Source organism: Oncorhynchus mykiss, chromosome 28, assembly GCF_013265735.2.
Source record: "Oncorhynchus mykiss isolate Arlee chromosome 28, USDA_OmykA_1.1, whole genome shotgun sequence".
NCBI classification, from domain to species: domain Eukaryota; kingdom Metazoa; phylum Chordata; class Actinopteri; order Salmoniformes; family Salmonidae; genus Oncorhynchus; species Oncorhynchus mykiss.
In genome coordinates, this window is record NC_048592.1 from 3,984,792 (window position 1) to 4,003,255 (window position 18,464).

The following is an 18,464-nucleotide window of genomic DNA, read 5'->3' on the forward strand; positions in this document are numbered from 1 at the left end:
CAGAACGAACTCTGAAGATAGATGGGGTGCAGTCATTTCACATATGGTGTCCTGGGCACAGCTGGGAGCTGATGGGGGTCTATACCAGGCGGCAACAGTGAGAGACTTATTTCTGGAGAGATTATTTTTTTAAATTAGAAGCTCAAACTGTTTGGGCATAAACCTGGAAAGTACAGTGACAGAACTTTGCAGGCTATCTCTGCAGTAGATTGCAACTCCTCCCCTTTTGGCAGTTCTATCTTGACAGAAAAATGTTGTTGTTGGAAATGGAAATCTCAGAATTTTTGGTGGCCTTCCTTAGCCAGGATTCAGACACGGCCATTTCCTGGTCACGCGCATTCAACATGATATCGCCCTGTAGACACAAAGGAATTCTCCGGTTGGAACTTTATTGAAGATTTATGATAAAAATATCCTAATGATTGATTCTATACTTAGTTTGAAATGTTACTTCGACCTGTAATATAACTTTTTAAAGTTTTGTCCGAAGCTTTTGTCCAAACGCACAAGCATTTGGATATGTGTACCTAACGCTAACAAAAGTAGCTACTTGGACATAAATAACGGACATTATCGAACAAATCAAGCATTTATTTTGGAACTGCGATTCCTGGGAGTGCATTCTGATGAAGATCATCAAAGGTAAGGGAATATTTATCATGTAATTTCTGGTTTCTGTTGACTCCAACATGGCGGCTAATTTGATTAATCGTGGGCCAAGTTTAAAGTCTCAGATTATTGAATGGTTTGCTTTTTCCGTAAAGTTTTTTAAAAATCTGACACAGCGGTTGCATTAAGGAGAGGTATATCTATAATTCCATGTGTATAACTTGTATTATCATCTACATTTATTATGAATATTTCTGTTGAATCTATGTGGCTATGCAAAATCACTGGATGTTTTTGGAACTAGTGAACGTAACGCGCTAATGTAAACTCAGATTTTTGATATAAATATGAACCTTATCAAACAAAACATGTATTGTGTAACATGAAGTCCTATGAGTGTCATCTGATGAAGATCATCAAAGGTTAGTGATTCATTTTATCTATTTGTGCTTTTCGTGACTCCTCTCTTTGGCTGGAAAAATGGCTGTTTTTTTCTGTGGCTTGGTGGTGACCTAACATAATCATTTGTGGTGCTTTCGCTGTAAAGCATATTTGAAATCGGTCACTGTGGTGGGATTAACAACAATATTACCTTTAAAACGGTATAACGGTACATGTATGTTTGAGGAATTTTAATTATGAGATTTCTGTTGTTTTGAATTTGGCGCCCTGCACTTTCACTGGCTGTTATCATATCATCCCATTAACGGGATTGCAGCCCTAAGAAGTTTCAACATGCATGAAACCAAGGCTTTTTTGGTTACAGAAATCAACCAATGAGAGTGCCCGGGAACACGCATGGCCTGGGTTAACCTCCACATCACCCGTGGAACAGAGGAGGAGTAGGATGAGGGTACGGCTAAAGGCTATCAAAGCTGGTCATCTAGTGCGTTGGGGACAGAGAATAAAAGGAGCAGATTTCTGGGCATGGTAGAATAAACTCAGGGCATAATGTACAGACAGGGGTATGGTGGGGAGCGGGTACAGTGGAGGTAAACCCAGGCACCAAGTGATGATATGAGAGGTTGCATCTCTGGATGGGCTAGTTATGCTGGGTGAGGTCATCACATGTGTGGGAGGTGGGACAAAGGAGGTATCTGAGGCACAACTACCTCTTTCCCTACTGTATTTATTTTATTTATTTATTTTGCTCCTTTGCACCCCATTATTTGTATTTCTACTTTGCACATTCTTCCACTGCAAATCAACCATTCCAGTGATTTACACGCTATATTGTATTTACTTCGCCACCATGGCCTTTTTTTTGCCTTTACCTCCCTTATCTCACTACATTTGCTCACATCGTATATAGACTTGTTTCTACTATATTATTGACTGTATGTTTGTTTTACTCCATGTGTAACTCTGTGTCGCTGTATGTGTCGAACTGCTTTGCTTTATCTTGTCCAGGTCGCAATTGTAAATGAGAACTTGTTTTCAACTTGCCTACCTGGTTAAATAAAGGTGAAATATAAATAAAATAAATAAAAAATGTCGAGTGGGACTAGGGGCTCTGCAATAAACTAAGACAATAATAACTATTCCAAACAACAGTGTACAAGGCATATTGACATTTTGAGAGAGACATAAAGCGAGGCATAAAGGTGTTGATTGCGAGAGCTAGCTAAGGCAACAACGGGTAAGACAACAACAGCCAATCAGCTAAGACAACAAAAGGTAAAATGGCGATGAATGGGCAGAGAGGGTCGGTTAACTACACACAGGGCATGAGTTGGGGCCGACAGATAAACAAAAAACTAACAGAATGGAGTACCGTGATTAATGAACAGTCCAGCAGGCATCAGCTATGTAGCCAAGTGATCATAGGGTCCAGTGAACAGCAATAGATGGAACAGGGAAGTCGTTACTACGCTAGCACGCGGGAGACACTGCGTTTAAAGTTGGCAGGTTGGGTAAGTAGAAGCGTCATATCAATTCATCCTTCAATTCAAGGTTGAAAGGCACCAAATTGTGCTTTCAAGGTCACTTCAAACTAAACGATATCCTATGTTCTGATAGTTGATAAGGGCTTGAAAACGAAGCAAAGAAAAGCCCTCAGGAAGAATGTTGCAGAAAGGTTGTCAGACAAATCAAATCCAGACAGCCAAGACTTTCTGATGGGACCTTTGAACCATTAACCCCGAGTTCTGCATGTCTGGACAAACATAGCACATGGGCTTTGAATTCCACTGTCAGGTTCTAGACTACATAAAATAGAAATTAAATGTAAAGAACTCAGTCACTACACTCTTAGAAAAAAAGGGTTCCCAAAGGGTTCTTCAGTTGTCCCCATTGGATAACCCTTTTTGATTCCAGGTAGAACCATCTGAGGAAAGGGTTCAACTGTACATGAAACCCAAAACAGTTCTGCTTGGAACCAATTGGGTTCTACTTAGAGCCAAAAAGGGTTATTCAAAGTTATTCCTATGGGGACAGCCGAAGAACCCTTTTAGGTTCTAGATAATATTATTTTTTCAAAGAGTGTACTATCAACTGAAGGTTGTTTTGCAGTACATACTACCATGACTGTTCTAGGGGTGCATCTCAATAGTCTAAAATGGTTCTGCTCTTCATCACTTGTCCTTCATCAGAACTTCAATTCCATAGGCATCACTATCTTTGGAGTCAGTGTCGCTCTTTTATCTCTGGTGATCACTTCACCACAGCAGGAGCTTGAACATCTCTTCACCCCAGCATGAGCTTAAACATCTCTTCACCCCAGCATGAGCTTGAACATCTCTTCACCCCAGCATGAGCTTAAACATCACTTCACCCCAGCATGAGCTGAAACATCTCTTCACCCCAGCATGAGCTTGGTCATCTCTTCACCCCAGCATGAGCTTGAACATCTCTTCACCCCAGCATGAGCTTGAACATCTCTTCACCCCAGCATGAGCTTGAACATCTCTTCACCCCAGCATGAGCTTGAACATCTCTTCACCCCAGCATAAGCTTAAACATCTCTTCACCACAGCATGAGCTTGAACATCTCTTCACCCCAGCATGAGCTTAAACATCTCTTCACCCCAGCATGAGCTTAAACATCTCTTCACCCCAGCATGAGCTTAAACATATCTTCACCCCAGCATGAGCTTGGTCATCTCTTCACCCCAGCATGAGCTTGAACATCTTTTCACCCCAGCATGAGCTTGAACATCTCTTCACCCCAGCATGAGCTTGAACATCTCTTCACCCCAGCATGAGCTTGAACATCTCTTCACCCCAGCATGAGCTTAAACATCTCTTCACCCCAGCATGAGCTTAAACATCTCTTCACCCCAGCATGAGCTTGAACATCTCTTCACCCCAGCATGAGCTTAAACATCACTTCACCCCAGCATGAGCTGAAACATCTCTTCACCCCAGCATGAGCTTGGTCATCTCTTCACCCCAGCATGAGCTTGAACATCTCTTCAACCCAGCATGAGCTTGAACATCTCTTCACCCCAGCATGAGCTTGAACATCTCTTCACCTCAGCATGAGCTTGAACATCTCTTCACCCCAGCATAAGCTTAAACATCTCTTCACCACAGCATGAGCTTGAACATCTCTTCACCCCAGCATGAGCTTAAACATCACTTCACCCCAGCATGAGCTGAAACATCTCTTCACCCCAGCATGAGCTTGAACATCTCTTCACCCCAGCATGAGCTTAAACATATCTTCACCCCAGCATGAGCTTGAACATCTCTTCACCCCAGCATGAGCTTGAACATCTCTTCACCCCAGCATGAGCTTGAACATCTCTTCACCCCAGCATGAGCTTAAACATCTCTTCACCCCAGCATGAGCTTGAACATCTCTTCACCCCAGCATGAGCTTAAACATCTCTTCACCCCAGCATGAGCTTGGTCATCTCTTCACCCCAGCATGAGCTTGGTCATCTCTTCACCCCGTAACCTTTCTCTCACCTCCAAGTCAACATTTGCCAATATACTGTACAGTATCAACCCACATGCATACACACACCTTGTCTCAAAACACACATGAATGTTTAATCCTGTCATGCGTAATGCAGAGGAGTTAGGGCTCCTGACCACTGGTGGAAAAAGTTGCCCCATTGGTCATACTTGAGTAAAAGTAAAGATACCTTAATAGAAAATGACTCAAGTAAAAGTGAAAGTCACCCAGTAAAATACTACTTGAGTAAAAGTCAAAAACTATTTGATTTTAAATATACTTAAGTATCAAAAGTAAATGTACAAGTATACATTCTTTCAAATGACTTATATTAGGCAAACCAGACAGTATCGTTTTTACATTTTTATTTATTTACTTATTTATTTCACGTTCCTTCACATAGACATAATTTACAAACTAAGCATGTGTTTAGTGAGACTGTCAGATCAGAAGGGATGACCAGGGATGTGTGAATTGAAGACCATTTTCCTGTCCTGCTAAGTATTCAAAATCTAACGAGTACTTTTGGGTGTCAGGGAAAATGTATGGAGTAAAAAAGTACATCATTGTCTTTAGGAATGTAGTGAAGTAAAAGTAAAAGTTGTAAAAATATAAATAGTAAAGCAAAGCATAAAAAAACTACTTAAGTAGTAATTTAAAGTATTTTTGTTAAGTACTTTACACCACTGCTCCTGAGAGAGATAATACCACAAATACTGATGCACACGCACACACACAGCCCTGCCTTGGCATCAATGGGCATCATCAAGTTAGCATCTCCTGGATATCTTCCTGAAAGAGAGGGAGGGCAGTGCAGCCCATTCTCTGTCTCACAGCTCTAGAAGCCAGCAGTACCCAGTTAGGCAAATATACTATATATACAAAAGTATGTGGATACACCTTCAAATTAGTGGATTAGGCTATTTTAGTGTGTAAAATTGAGCACACAGCGATGCAATCTCCATATACAAAAATTGGCAGTAGAATGGCCTTACTGAAGAGCTCAGTAACTTTCAACTTGAACCGTTATAGGATGCCACCTTTCCAACAAGTCAGGTTGTCAAATTTCTGCCCTGCTAGAGCTGCCCTGTAAGTGCTGTTATTGTGAAGTGGAAACGTCTAAGAGCAACAAACGCATTCTCTGGAGTTGTGAATCACGCTTCACCATCTGCCAGTCCGACGGACAAATTTGGGTTTGGTGGATGCCAGGAGAACCTGCCTAAATGCATAGTGCCAACTGTAAAGTTTGGTGGAGGAGGAATAATAGTCTGGGGCTGTTTTTCATGGTTCAGACTAGGTCACTTAGTACCAGTGAAGGGAAATCACAATGCTACAGCATACAATGACATTCTAGACGATTCTGTGCTTCCAACGTTGTGGCAACAGTTTGGGGAAGGCCCTTTCCTGTTTCAGCATGACAATGTCCATGTGCACAAAGCGAGGTCCATACAGAAATGGTTTGTCGAGATTGGTGTGGAAGAACTTGACTGGCCTGCACACAGCCCTGACCTCAACCCCATCGAAAAACGTTGAGATAAATTGGAACACCGACTGCGATCCAGGCCTAACCGCCCAACCTCACTAATGCTCTTGTGGCTGAATGGAAGCAAGTCCCCGCAGCAATGTTCCAACATCTAGTGGAAAGACTTCCCAGAAGAGTGGAGGCTGTTTCATCAGCAAAGGGGGGCCCAACTCCATATTAATGCCCATGATTTTGAAATGAGATGTTCAACGAGCAGATGTCCACATACTTTCATGTAGTGTACATCCTCACCACAGCAGACAGGTAAATACAATGAATGTCTGGCGCTGTCTCATCTCTCAGGTATTTACATTGACATTTTAGTCATTTAGCAGACGCTCTTATCCAGAGCAATTAGGGTTAAGTGGCTTGCTCAAGGGCACATCGACAGAGCCTTGTCAGCTTGGGGATTCGAACCAGCATCCTTTCAGTTACTGGCCCAATGCTCTAACCACTAGGCAACCTGCCGCCCTGTTGCTGTAAGATGGGAGATGATCCTGCAGGGTTTGTGAGTCTGGGTCAGGGCTGAGGTAGAGATGTTAGTCAACCTAATGGGAGAAAGTCACTGAGATTCATAGCCAACACGTTACTACCTAAAGTAGTTAATACCTAAAGTAGTTCATGTCCTGACAGTATTCAGACAGTTGCTGTAAACTAAAGTCGGAAGTCACCACACACACACTGGTAAACAACAGGATTTGGTTTAGTTGGTGTTTCTGATCGAACCTTTCATTGTGTGTGTGTAACAAAGCCATCCAAGTGAGAGCCAGCAGGCACAGAGAGGAGATTGACCTTGTCAACCACAACAATACTTCTGACCTCTAACCTCTAACCCCCAAACCCCTGTCTAAAGGGTGATGGAGAACTTGACCTTAGACCTACCATTAATATATTTTAAGACTCAGTTACACACAAATACATACACATGCATGTGTCCATGTGTGTGTGTGTGTGTGTGTGTGTGTGTGTGTATTGTAAACTCACCGATCTCACAGTTCTCCCCCGTGAAGCCTTGTGGGCAGTAGCAGCTGTAGCCCTTGCCCTGAGGCACACACTGCCCTCCATGCAGACATGGGTTGGTCACACAGGGCTCCCCCACACCTGAGAGAGAGGAAGGGGGGATATTAGATAATGGAGAATTAAGAGATTTTTTGTTCATTTTTAGATGCATGCAAGACTTGTGACTCTCGGACAGACCTCAGTCCTCAGAGAGGACACAGTCCTCAGTCCTCAGAGAGTACACAGTCCTCAGTCCTCAGAGAGTACACAGTCCTCAGTCCTCAGAGAGGACACACAGTCCTCAGAGAGGACACAGTCCTCAGTCCTCAGAGAGGACCCTCAGTCCTCAGAGAGGACCCTCAGTCCTCAGAGAGGACACACAGTCCTCAGTCCTCAGAGAGGACACACAGTCCTCAGTCCTCAGAGAGGACACACAGTCCTCAGAGAGGACACAGTCCTCAGTCCTCAGAGAGGACACACAGTCCTCAGAGAGGACACAGTCCTCAGTCCTCAGAGAGGACCCTCAGTCCTCAGAGAGGACACACAGTCCTCAGTCCTCAGAGAGGACACAGTCCTCAGTCCTCAGAGAGGACACAGTCCTCAGTCCTCAGAGAGGACACACAGTCCTCAGTCCTCAGAGAGGACACAGTCCTCAGTCCTCAGAGAGGACACAGTCCTCAGAGAGGACACAGTCATCAGTCCTCAGAGAGGACACACAGTCCTCAGAGAGGACCCTCAGTCCTCAGAGAGGACCCTCAGTCCTCAGAGAGGACACACAGTCCTCAGTCCTCAGAGAGGACACACAGTCTTCAGAGAGGACACACAGTCCTCAGAGAGGACACACAGTCCTCAGTCCTCAGAGAGGACACACAGTCCTCAGTCCTCAGAGAGGACACAGTCCTCAGTCCTCAGAGAGGACACACAGTCCTCAGTCCTCAGAGAGGACACACAGTCCTCAGTCCACTCTTTGGCGTACTGTCACGGTTTAAACACAGCTTCTTGACTCTATGGGGGGACAACGCATTTTGGTGAAAACGACTTGACTCGATATGAAAGAGTAGCCGTCCTCCGAGTCCCCTTGGAGATAGTAAAGCACAGGAGAAGTTAGCATCTCCTGGATATCTTCCTGAAAGAGAGGGAGGGCAGTGCAGCTGAAGTTAGCATCTCCTGGATATCTTCCTGAAAGAGAGGAAGGGCAGTGCAGCTGAAGTTAGCATCTCCTGGATATCTTCCTGAAAGAGAGGAAGGGCAGTGCAGCTGAAGTTAGCATCTCCTGGATATCTTCCTGAAAGAGAGGGAGGGCAGTGCAGCTGAAGTTAGCATCTCCTGGATATCTTCCTGAAAGAGAGGAAGGGCAGTGCAGCTGAAGTTAGCACTTCCTGGATATCTTCCTGAAAGAGAGGGAGGGCAGTGCAACTGAAGTTAGCATCTCCTGGATATCTTCCTGAAAGAGAGGAAGGGCAGTGCAGCTGAAGTTACCATCTCCTGGATATCTTCCTGGAAGAGAGGGAGGGCAGTGCTGCTGAAGTTAGCATCTCCTGGATATCTTCCTGAAAGAGAGGGAGGGCAGCACAGGAGAAGTTATCATCTCCTGGATATCTTCCTGAAAGAGAGGGAGGACAGTGCAGCTGAAGTTAGCATCTCCTGGATATCTTCCTGAAAGAGAGGGAGGGCAGCACAGGAGAAGTTACCATCTCCTGGATATCTTCCTGAAAGAGAGGGAGGGCAGCACAGGAGAAGTTAGCATCTCCTGGATATCTTCCTGAAAGAGAGGGAGGGCAGCACAGGAGAAGTTAGCAGTATGGTTGCGGTCAAACAGTGTGCATTTAGATCTATGTTTTTGCCCTGCTGTTGTCAGATATAAGGTATTGAGATATCCTTAGACTGGAGGGCAGTACTCTTTTTTACAATGAACATCCTCAAGAGTACATAAATGCATCTAGCAGCAACTAAACGTTGCCAAGAACACATACACTTCTGATCCACCCCTTTCTGTCCTTCTCATATAGTTTGTTTCTCTTTCTCTAATCTGTACAGTATATAGGCTCATAGCCTTCACAGTACACACACACACACACACACACCGCAACGTAAAATTACTGAGCCATGCAGTTCATGCAGCTCTCTCCCTCGCTCTCTTCCAAATCCATTGACCTCAACTCCATTGAACAGGCAGGGAAGTGCAACGTAACCACAGTGCTCTGCCGAGTCTGCTGCTATTGGGTTAAAACACCACTGGCACCAGGAAGGACAGTCAACCAACCACACCGCAGGAGCACATTCACACAGTGCATTGTGGATAGAGTAGTGATGGGAGTTGAGTGTGGTAGTGAACAGTCATGATCTGTATACACAACCATTCTGGAGTAATGGTGGTAGTGTGGGCATCATCATAACTATAACTAATGCTTCTACATAAATATTTATTTTCCTGTTTCTTCTGAAAGACACTATGTCTAGACTCAACCACCCGTCAACCACCCGTCACCTTTCTCCTCGTCTCTGTTGTCATGGTTACCATATGGAAAGTGATCCTTGGCAAAGAAGGAACTTCAGATGTGGTATGAAGAATAGAGAAAGGAACAGACCACCTACTGATCTCTCAGGCCCCCCTATAATTCAGCCAATCATTGTTCACAGGATAATTAATCATTTCCATATCAACGGTCGCCATGACGCCAGGTTGTCTCATAAGTGGATCGTTAAGGAACCTTGAGGTCTTTGAAGGTGCCGACTCACCCGCTAAGAATGTTCTGTTCCCGCCCTCTGACACCTAGGAGTGTGTGGATCTATGCGTGTATGTGTGTGTGTGTGTTCTTCCTTACATTGTGTGTGTGTGAGTGTGTGTGTGTGTGTGTATAATCAAAGTGATTTGAATTTGCATTACATTTATGCTAATTTCCATCTTGTCTCATTATGTCTGAGGCTAAATAGCTCATCACTTAAACTGCTGATATGAATTATGATACAACACAATCATGATATATTGGAACGAACAGCAGAGATTGTAGACAGCACAATCTTGTGGGTGTGTGTGTGTGTGGTGTGTGTGTGTGTGTGTGTGTGTGTGTGTGCACATGTGACGTGCACATGCATGTGTGTGTGTGTATATAAGAGACAGAGTGTGTCTACGTGATTGTGTGTACCATGCGTGTGTGTGTTTACCCATCACACAAAGGGTAAAAAGGAATACCTAGGCTAGAGCTGGGACAATAAACCGAAAATGATTGACACCGACTACACCGACCACTTATCGTGGGCATTTTTCTGAAATCGTTCATTATGATAACTAGAGAAATGTGAAGTTTGAATGAAAATAAGTTTGCTAATATAGGTGATTGTTAAATGGGACAATTGATAGCTACAGCATCCTTGTCCATATCGCCCAGCTTTGACCCAGGCTATGATTAGCCTGTAGCCTGATTCCATCTTCTACATAGCACGCGTCTCTTAAAGACATCCTCACAATAATCATCATGCTGGCTATTCGTTTAGGCCAACAATACTAGACAGATGAACTTCTAACAGGAGTAAAACCACAGGAACTGAGCAAAGTAAATCCTTGATATGTTCTATGAACATAGTCATCACTTCTGTCCAGCTGTCGTTCTGCCTCTGGTTGGGTTAATAGTAGAAGACACATTTCAGTTGATCCATTCAGTTGTACAACTCACTAGGTATCCTCTTGTCCCTTTCCCAGTGCTACTGTACGCTTTGGATTATAGATGTATGTTTGACCCACTGTGTTTATCCTTCTAAGGTCAATTTCTTGCTGAGGTCAGGTGCTAAGGCTAGCGATGTGTTGCTGCTACCGTGCCACTAGTATATTGTTCTAACAGTCAAAGTCAGGACAAGCCATCACAAACATCACTGTTTGGAGCCTTTATAATAGCCAGAGGACCAATAAAATAATTCAGTGTGTGTGTGTGTGTGTGTGTGTGTGTGTGTGTGTGTGTGTGTGTGTGTAACACAGATTAGCCTACAGTGGCTGGTTGTTCATTAAAGTGAGTGGAGCAGAGAAATCAACAGGGCAGAGAATGAGCTGACAGGCTATGCCTTCACCTTGCGCCTGACACCAAGACATATGCAACAAAACAGCACACCAATAGACAAACAGACCAAACGACTCAGAGAAGCTGCTTGTTTTGGCCTACAGCTCTTGATGCAACTCTTGCTCATTCCTTGCCACAGTGAGAGAAGGGAGAGGGATAGAGAAATGGAGAGCGAAGGAAAGAGAGCGGTAAGAGCGTGAGAGAGAGTGGGTGAGAAAGAGAGGTGAAAGGTTGAGATAGAGAAGGAGAGAAAGAAAGAATGTGAGAAAGAGGTAAAGGAGGATGTGATAGAGTTTGGGATAGAGAGAGAGAAGGGCCCTTGAGGCTTGTATATAAAACATGAGCAGCCTCTCCTGCAGCCCTTTATTGATTACACAGCCTGATGAGGTCCACTCTGATCCAGTCAGCAAAAACAAAAACAAACATCTCTACTCAGACAGAACACACAGAGAGAGAGAGAGAGAGAGAGAGAACGAGACCCAGTATCCCATGAGCTCCTCAAATAGATTTTTTCTGTTTGTGCAGCAATGGGGCTGCTAATGTACTGTATGGGATGGAAATAAGGGGTTAATACAGGGTCAGTAAAGTGGCCCAATGCTTTCTTTACCTCCAGAGGCTATCAACTCAATTAACAACACCACATAACATTCTCTAAAGTCCCTGTCAATACTATTCGCTGTTATAACCCAAAGTCTTTGGTTACACATTTACTTATCACATCTCAGAACACACAACATATCTACCAGTGACGTTTATAAACCCTAGATTGCTAATGCTATGTAATGGCCACCATTGAGAGGTTTCGCAGCCACCGGACGGCCATATTGGCACTCCCCAGAGGAGCAGTCCTCTATAGGAATCAATGGAATTATACAGTATTTAAATGTAATGTTTCAAGGACAAAATTACATGTATTTACATACTTGTGTTGTTGTAGTGGGGACAGTAACATTAGGAATCTCAGAATATTTTGGGTTACTACATGATTCCATGTGTTATTTCATAGTGTTGATGTCTTCACTATTATTCTACAATGTAGAAAATAGTAAAAATAAAGAAAAACCCTTGAATGAGTAGGTGTGTCCAAACTTTTGACTGGTACTGTATAAATCCTTGATATCTAGCAATGTTGAGCAATGATGCTAAGAGAGCAAAAATAAATCACCACAGAAATGTGTAGTGCAGGAATGCCTAAGGGAGAGGTTATATCCAGCTACAAGCCTCATTCATTATCAGGTGAGAAATAGCTCTGGAGAGAGAGACACTAAAGCAGGTGCTAGATTTACAAAACACAAACCTGCCTGTGAACTTAATCAGGGCTGTATCTATGGAGGCATGACTACCTTCCTAGTCCCTAGTTGGACTACATACAGCATGGGTCTGGTACGAGGTGTATTGTAGGTCGAAACGCAACGCGGTATTATCTCTGAATTGAAAAACAGATTGAATAACATCAGCGAAGAAACAACTGTGAGGATTGTACAGAGATCACATTGACTGAGGTCATGATGGACAGACATGGGAAAATATAATGTTGGTGTTTTGTTCAGCTTTGCGTGTAATTTTGTTGATAAAAAATAAAATCTAATAATAGTAAGAATTCTATGAATATTAATCATGATAATATGCCATTTAGCAGACGCCTTTATCCAAAGCGACTTACTGTCGTGCATGCATATGTCACGACGTGGCCCTTTGGGGGTGTATATCGTGGCTTCCCGCCTCTCTCACTCTCCCCATCGCAAGTTTTACGATAGGTCATAAATACCTGGTAGAAACTGCCATGCAGTACTGAGGGAGAGAGTACCAGAACAAAGAGCTTCTCTTAGTTTAAAACTCCCAATCCCCAAAATGGGAGAACTAAACAATATTTCTACTTTTGAGAATGTGGGAATGGTCCGTGGACACTTAAGGGACAGTCGTGTCGAGTGTGTTTCATTTGGTGATCTCATGAAGGACAGGAAACACACATAACTGTATCTTTTAAAGTGTACATTTCCCAGCTGTCAGGTTTTACATTTAAATATTGTGAAACGTATGTGATTAAACATGAAACTATTTGTGAAAAGATGTAATGTCATGTTAACCTTCTAAATGAGAGTATGGATTTTCATATAAAGCTGAACTAGTCAGTGGCCACGCCCCCGTGAGCCCAGACATTCCATTAGGTGTCATAGAACCACCCCTTCTTCCACAAGTATAAAACACCATCCTACAAAATATACATTAAGTCAGAGAACGCCGGGACGGAGTTCCCACATTGGAATGGCTACAATTCTATAGACCATTAGACCATACAGCTGTAGTTTTGGCTACACGGCTGGAAATGGTTCAACTCTGAGACTATCGATCACTACAGGAGCAAATTCTAGACGCATAATTACTAGTCTGCAGCTAGAAATGACGTAAGTCTAGAACGAGAATACCGACAACCGCCGAAGCATCTACTCTTTGAGAACATTTCCAAATGGTACTCTGAAGTATCCATTATAACCACCGACAACCATGAAAGACATTGATGAACTCTACAGGATGATTGAGGATTTCAACAGAGAAGACAACAAAGACATACGAGCAGAAATATATACATTGCAATTATTCTCGAATGAGCGGCCGTTCATGTACAAAGGATTAGCATTTCAATGATTATAATTATCCACTGTGTGTAGTGGGTCCATTTTGTCTTTCCCGCTCTTTCTCAGTCCCCACCCCTTTCCTTTGTCTACCAAGCCGTCATATCGCCCACTAGGGACTTTTCTATCATTGTTAGTAAACAATATCTACTGTTTGTTTAAGTATTTCTGTGATTAGTTAGTTAGAAAATAAATAATTAAGCCAATTTGTATATTGCTGATTCATTATGGAAACTTAGGGTTGGTGCAGATATCCAAGAGTTTGCGATGTTTAGTAATGAGAACTGATGAGGTAACAATTAATAATTAATTAATAGAAGACTAATTGATCAGATATGTTCAGAAAACAGTTTCTGTGGTGCCCCGACTTCCTAGTGAAATTAATGTTTACATGATTTGTTTAATCACGTAATATTTAAACCTAGGAGCACTGATTTGATATAAATAAGTCTTCACATTTAATGATAGTCCAGACACGACACATTAATTTGTTGTATGGGTGGCCCCAACAAGAATCAAACCCACAACCCTTGGTGTTGTAAGCACCATGGCCTACAGGCAGACAGAACTTACCAGCTGAGCCCAGAGTTCTGTTGCTCCGGTTGAATCCTGCACTCCTGCCACCCTCCTCTCCCAGGTTGCTAGGCAAACCAGAGCCCAGTGCGTGAGACCAGGCTGTATCTTCTTCCACTGGGGGTCCGGAGGGCAGCGCCAAGGGCCCACTTTCTGGACCCTCACCTCCCTGCTCTGCAGATCTCTCCACTGAGACCCAGGAGAGGGACCATGAGGCCTCCTTGGAGCTTCCCTGGATGACTGAGGCTGAGGGTGGAGGGGCTAGAGCTCCAGTACCTGGTCTGGATGGAGGGAAAGAGTCTCTGCTGTCTGACCCAGCAGGGGAGCTGCTGACTGGTGGTTGAGTTGTGCTGCGACTGGCTCCTGACTGATCCTTCCTTGTGGTTCTCTCGTTGGATGGAGGGACTCTGATTATGGGTTTTCTGGTTCCAACGGGGAGACGGGTGAACTGGATCTTCCCTCCCGCCTCTTCGGAGGCCCCCTCAGCACTCCCCTCCTCTTTCACCATCACTCTCTCTCTCCCAACACTGGCCAGGCCATCTGCTCTAGTGGGAATATAATCCGGCTGGGGCGAGATCTCAACTTTTGATGGGGCCACATGTACCAACGTCCCCCCTTTGGGCTGAGTGGTGTCTGGGACAGCCTCCCGTCCTCCAGGGGTGGAGGAGGAGGCAGAGGACTGGCTCTCCGAGGCTGGGGTAGAGGTGAGCCGGGCTGGGGAGGACGAGGGCTCACCAGTGGGTGGTATATCATCTAGTTCCCCCAGCCCTAAGCTATCCCACCACCCATGACCCCATGAGAGTAAACCTGCAGGGGGAAGAAAGAGAAGAAGTTAGAGGAGGCAGTGGGAGAGATAGGATAGAGAAGGAAGGAGAAGAGGGAAGGGGCAGGAGCTGTAAGAAGAACGAGAGAGCGAGAGATCCTGCCAGAGCATAGCGGAGAGCATATTGTATATACACTGTGCTCCCTAAGATACAAAACCAATACCTCTAAGCTTTTGTCTTCTATTGTGCCTCTATTTCTTTTATGTTTTATAGTTTTACCATCCCAGAAAACCCTTCATTAGAAGAAAAGGCTTAAATAATGCAGGCAACAATGCCTAAGGTTCCTTTCTCTGTTAAACATGTATGCCTTTGAGTTGAATGGGGCCAGAGAACATATCTGTAATAATGAAGCTTAGACTACTGAAAAGGGCAGTAAAACAGTTTCTGACCCAGACTAACAGGCAAGCACACACTCACAAACACAGTGTCTCTTTCTCTCTTTTCTTTCTCTCTAGCTGTTTGTCTCAGTATCACAACCAAAATAAAGCAAAAAGTCCACACTAACCTGGAGCAGGAGAGCCAGGAGAACCGGTGGGCACAGTCCCGCTCTCAGTCCCCCCCGTAGTTCCCCTTCTCTCCACCTCTGGACTGCCTCTTCCTGGGGTACCTTCTGTCACCCCTGCCAGGTAGTTCCACGGCTTCCACATGGACTTCACTATCTTGGCCATCACCTTTAGACAGAGACCACCATACAGCCAATACAATGAATTTACTGTAATACAATTAACAATACTAGAGCCACAAAGTGCCAGTATGCCAAAGTACCCTGATTATACAGTACTTGTAATAAATCGATATTGTAAAAATGTAGCAACCTTTCTGTCAGTGGGGGCTGATAACTCCTCTTTCTGTGTGGTAGAACTTGGACCGTGGCTGGGCGTGGCTGGAGGTCTGAGGAAAACTCCAGAGTTAGGGTCCATGTCTCCCAGATCTCCCCAGGCTAGAGAGCTCTCTCCTGGGCTCAGCTGCAGGGTGACATACCCCTCAGAGGACTCTGAGGACCAGGGGTCTGAAGCTGAGAAGATCAACACATTGAATTACAGTAACAATAATCAACCAAAAGCAGGTGCTTTGGTCAAAAGGAATGCTCTATATGTGCAATATAATATCCTTTTAGATGTGGTTCAAGTTTCTTACAAGAGCGGGCCTCTTCCTCCAGATCAATCAATCCTGACCAGGTCGAAGGTGTGAGGTCACCAGAAGGTGAAAGGTTACGGCTCCCTGTGAAGATGGGAGAGAAGGGAGGATTATTCACAAAATGAGAAAAACCTTCTTGCCATTCAACCATGTTGAACACCCATTACTCTACATCTATCCATTCATCTCCACACCCACCTGTGGTCGGGGGGCTGCTGCTGGTCTCAGTAGCCAGGGAAAGGCTGCCTGTTCCTGGAGTGCCTGTGTCGCTGGGGCCGGTCAGGTAGCTCCAGGGCTTCCACAGAGACGTGTAGATTTTAGAGATGGGGCCTGGCTTCTTTACGTTCCCTGATGAAACCATGAGGAATTGAAGAGCATACATGTGCAGGAGACGTCACAACCCAATGAATGAACAATGACTGACGGTTCATGGTCAGTATGTGCAATACATTCCTGTCTAATGAATCATCTCTCTCCTCTCTCTTACGCTCTCTTCCACTTCCTACAAGTCTATCCAGCACTTCCAGTGTAACAAGAGGATTCTAATATCCCACAACTCTTTGCATAATTTAGGAATATTTCTTAACAAAGGGACCAGCTATGCTATAGTAGTTTGCAACAGCGGTGGTCTCATGAATCAAATTATTTTCAAAAGCTTCCTCATGGAATTATTAGGTTGTCTTAACCAGTGTTGCTGTGGTTACATCCTTGGCAACGCATGTCACGGTGGGCAACAGCATCGTCATGCTTACTTCACAAACCATCCATTTCAATGACATGGCGATTCAGTAGAGATGGTTAAATCATACTGTAGCTACACCTCTAAGAATCAGTGAATGGAGGAAAGGCCTTGGATGTTTTATCATCGTGATGTTACATTATGAACTTTGTGTTAATCAGTGACTCGTGTAAGAGAAGTTTCCATTTTAGCCTAACACTGACAATGTAACCTATGAACTTTGAACTCTTGGACTCCAGATCTGGACTTCATTCTCACCTCTGTAGCAATAGGCATCATAGAGTGGTGTGGCGTCCGTAGCATTAGCAGATCCGCTGCTGGTTGTGGTTTCACTGGTGTTGGGAACGACGGTCCAGACCCCTGGCTGGTCCCCTCCACAGCCCTGCCTGGGCTGGGTGATAGGGTAGCGGACACTGCCGTCAGAGAGCCAGCCTGGAGCACAGCTGTCCAGCCCAGCCTTCCAGGCCAGGTAGAGCTGCCCCACCGTGGCCAACTGTCCCCCCAGGGAGATGCAGCGTTCTGAGGCAGAGGGTAGAGTCAGACGCCCTGGGACCCATGAGTGGAATACCTCACCTGGATAGAGAGAGGTGGGTGGAGGGGGGAAGAGGGGATCGAGAGAGAGGAGGTTCTGACTCAGATATCTTTATTGTTCTTTCACAAGCCTACAAATTCACAAGGCAATATTATTAAAGTGACTCAGGAGTGGAAGTGAGATGTTTCTGTGTGTGTCTGCCTGTGTGTGTGTGTGTGGACATGTGTATGCGTGCGTGTGTGTCTCACCGTCCAGTTCCCCGGCGAAACAGTAGACATCAAACAGCTCATTAGGGTCTCTCTTCCCATAATTCCTCACACCAGCCGAGTACTCTTGTTGTCCATAGCAACCACGCTCTGGTGACTGGATGGGATAGCTGTGGAGATAATATTAATAGGATCAGAGTCAGAAAACTAGGCTCTGTGTTCGCACCAGATGTTCAAAATATCAAACTACGGCTGTCCTCCAAACAGTATGCGGTCTTCGTTGTATTGTGAGCGAGTGTTTGGATGTGACAGGGGTGACTGGGTCAGAGTGTGTGTGTGTGTGTGTGTGTGTGTGTGTGTGTGTGTGTGTGTGTGTGTGTGTGTGTGTGTGTGTGTGTGTGTGTGTGTGTGTGTGTGTGTGTGTGTGTGTGTGTGTGTGTGTGTGTGTGTGTGTGTGTGTGTGTGTGTGTGTGTGTGTGTGTGTGTGTGTGTGTGTGTGTGTGTGTGTGTGTGTGTGTGTGTGTGTGTGTGTGTGTGTGTGTGTGTGTGTGTGTGTGTGTGTGTGTGTGTGTGTGTGTGTGTGTGTGTTGTGTGTGTGTGTGTGTGTGTGTGTGTGTGTGTGTGTGTGTGTGTGTGTGTGTGTGTGTGTGTGTGTGTGTGTGTGTGTGTGTGTGTGTGTGTGTGTGTGTGTGTGTGTGTGTGTGTGTGTGTGTGTGTGTGTGTGTGTGTGTGTGTGT

The 18,464-nt window shown here is 44.7% G+C and overlaps 1 protein-coding gene across 5 annotated transcripts in view; it reads right to left on the reverse strand.

The window, feature by feature from the left end:
• Nucleotides 1-18,464, reverse strand: part of LOC110509197 (neurocan core protein) — a 128,490-nt gene that overhangs the window by 26,155 nt on the left and 83,871 nt on the right. For all 5 annotated transcript variants that reach the window (XR_005040220.1, XR_005040219.1, XM_036966524.1 and 2 more), the window contains 8 exons: nt 17,770-17,897; nt 17,248-17,562; nt 16,449-16,598; nt 16,251-16,334; nt 15,929-16,128; nt 15,619-15,784; nt 14,290-15,096; nt 7,017-7,133 (listed from right to left, as the gene is read on the reverse strand). Coding sequence is in view for 3 of the 5 variants with exons in the window: in XM_036966524.1 (XP_036822419.1) it covers nt 7,017-7,133; nt 14,290-15,096; nt 15,619-15,784; nt 15,929-16,128; nt 16,251-16,334; nt 16,449-16,598; nt 17,248-17,562; nt 17,770-17,897 (1,967 nt within the window). In the remaining 2 variants the exon portion in view is untranslated. The remainder of the gene's footprint in view (nt 1-7,016; nt 7,134-14,289; nt 15,097-15,618; nt 15,785-15,928; nt 16,129-16,250; nt 16,335-16,448; nt 16,599-17,247; nt 17,563-17,769; nt 17,898-18,464) is intronic.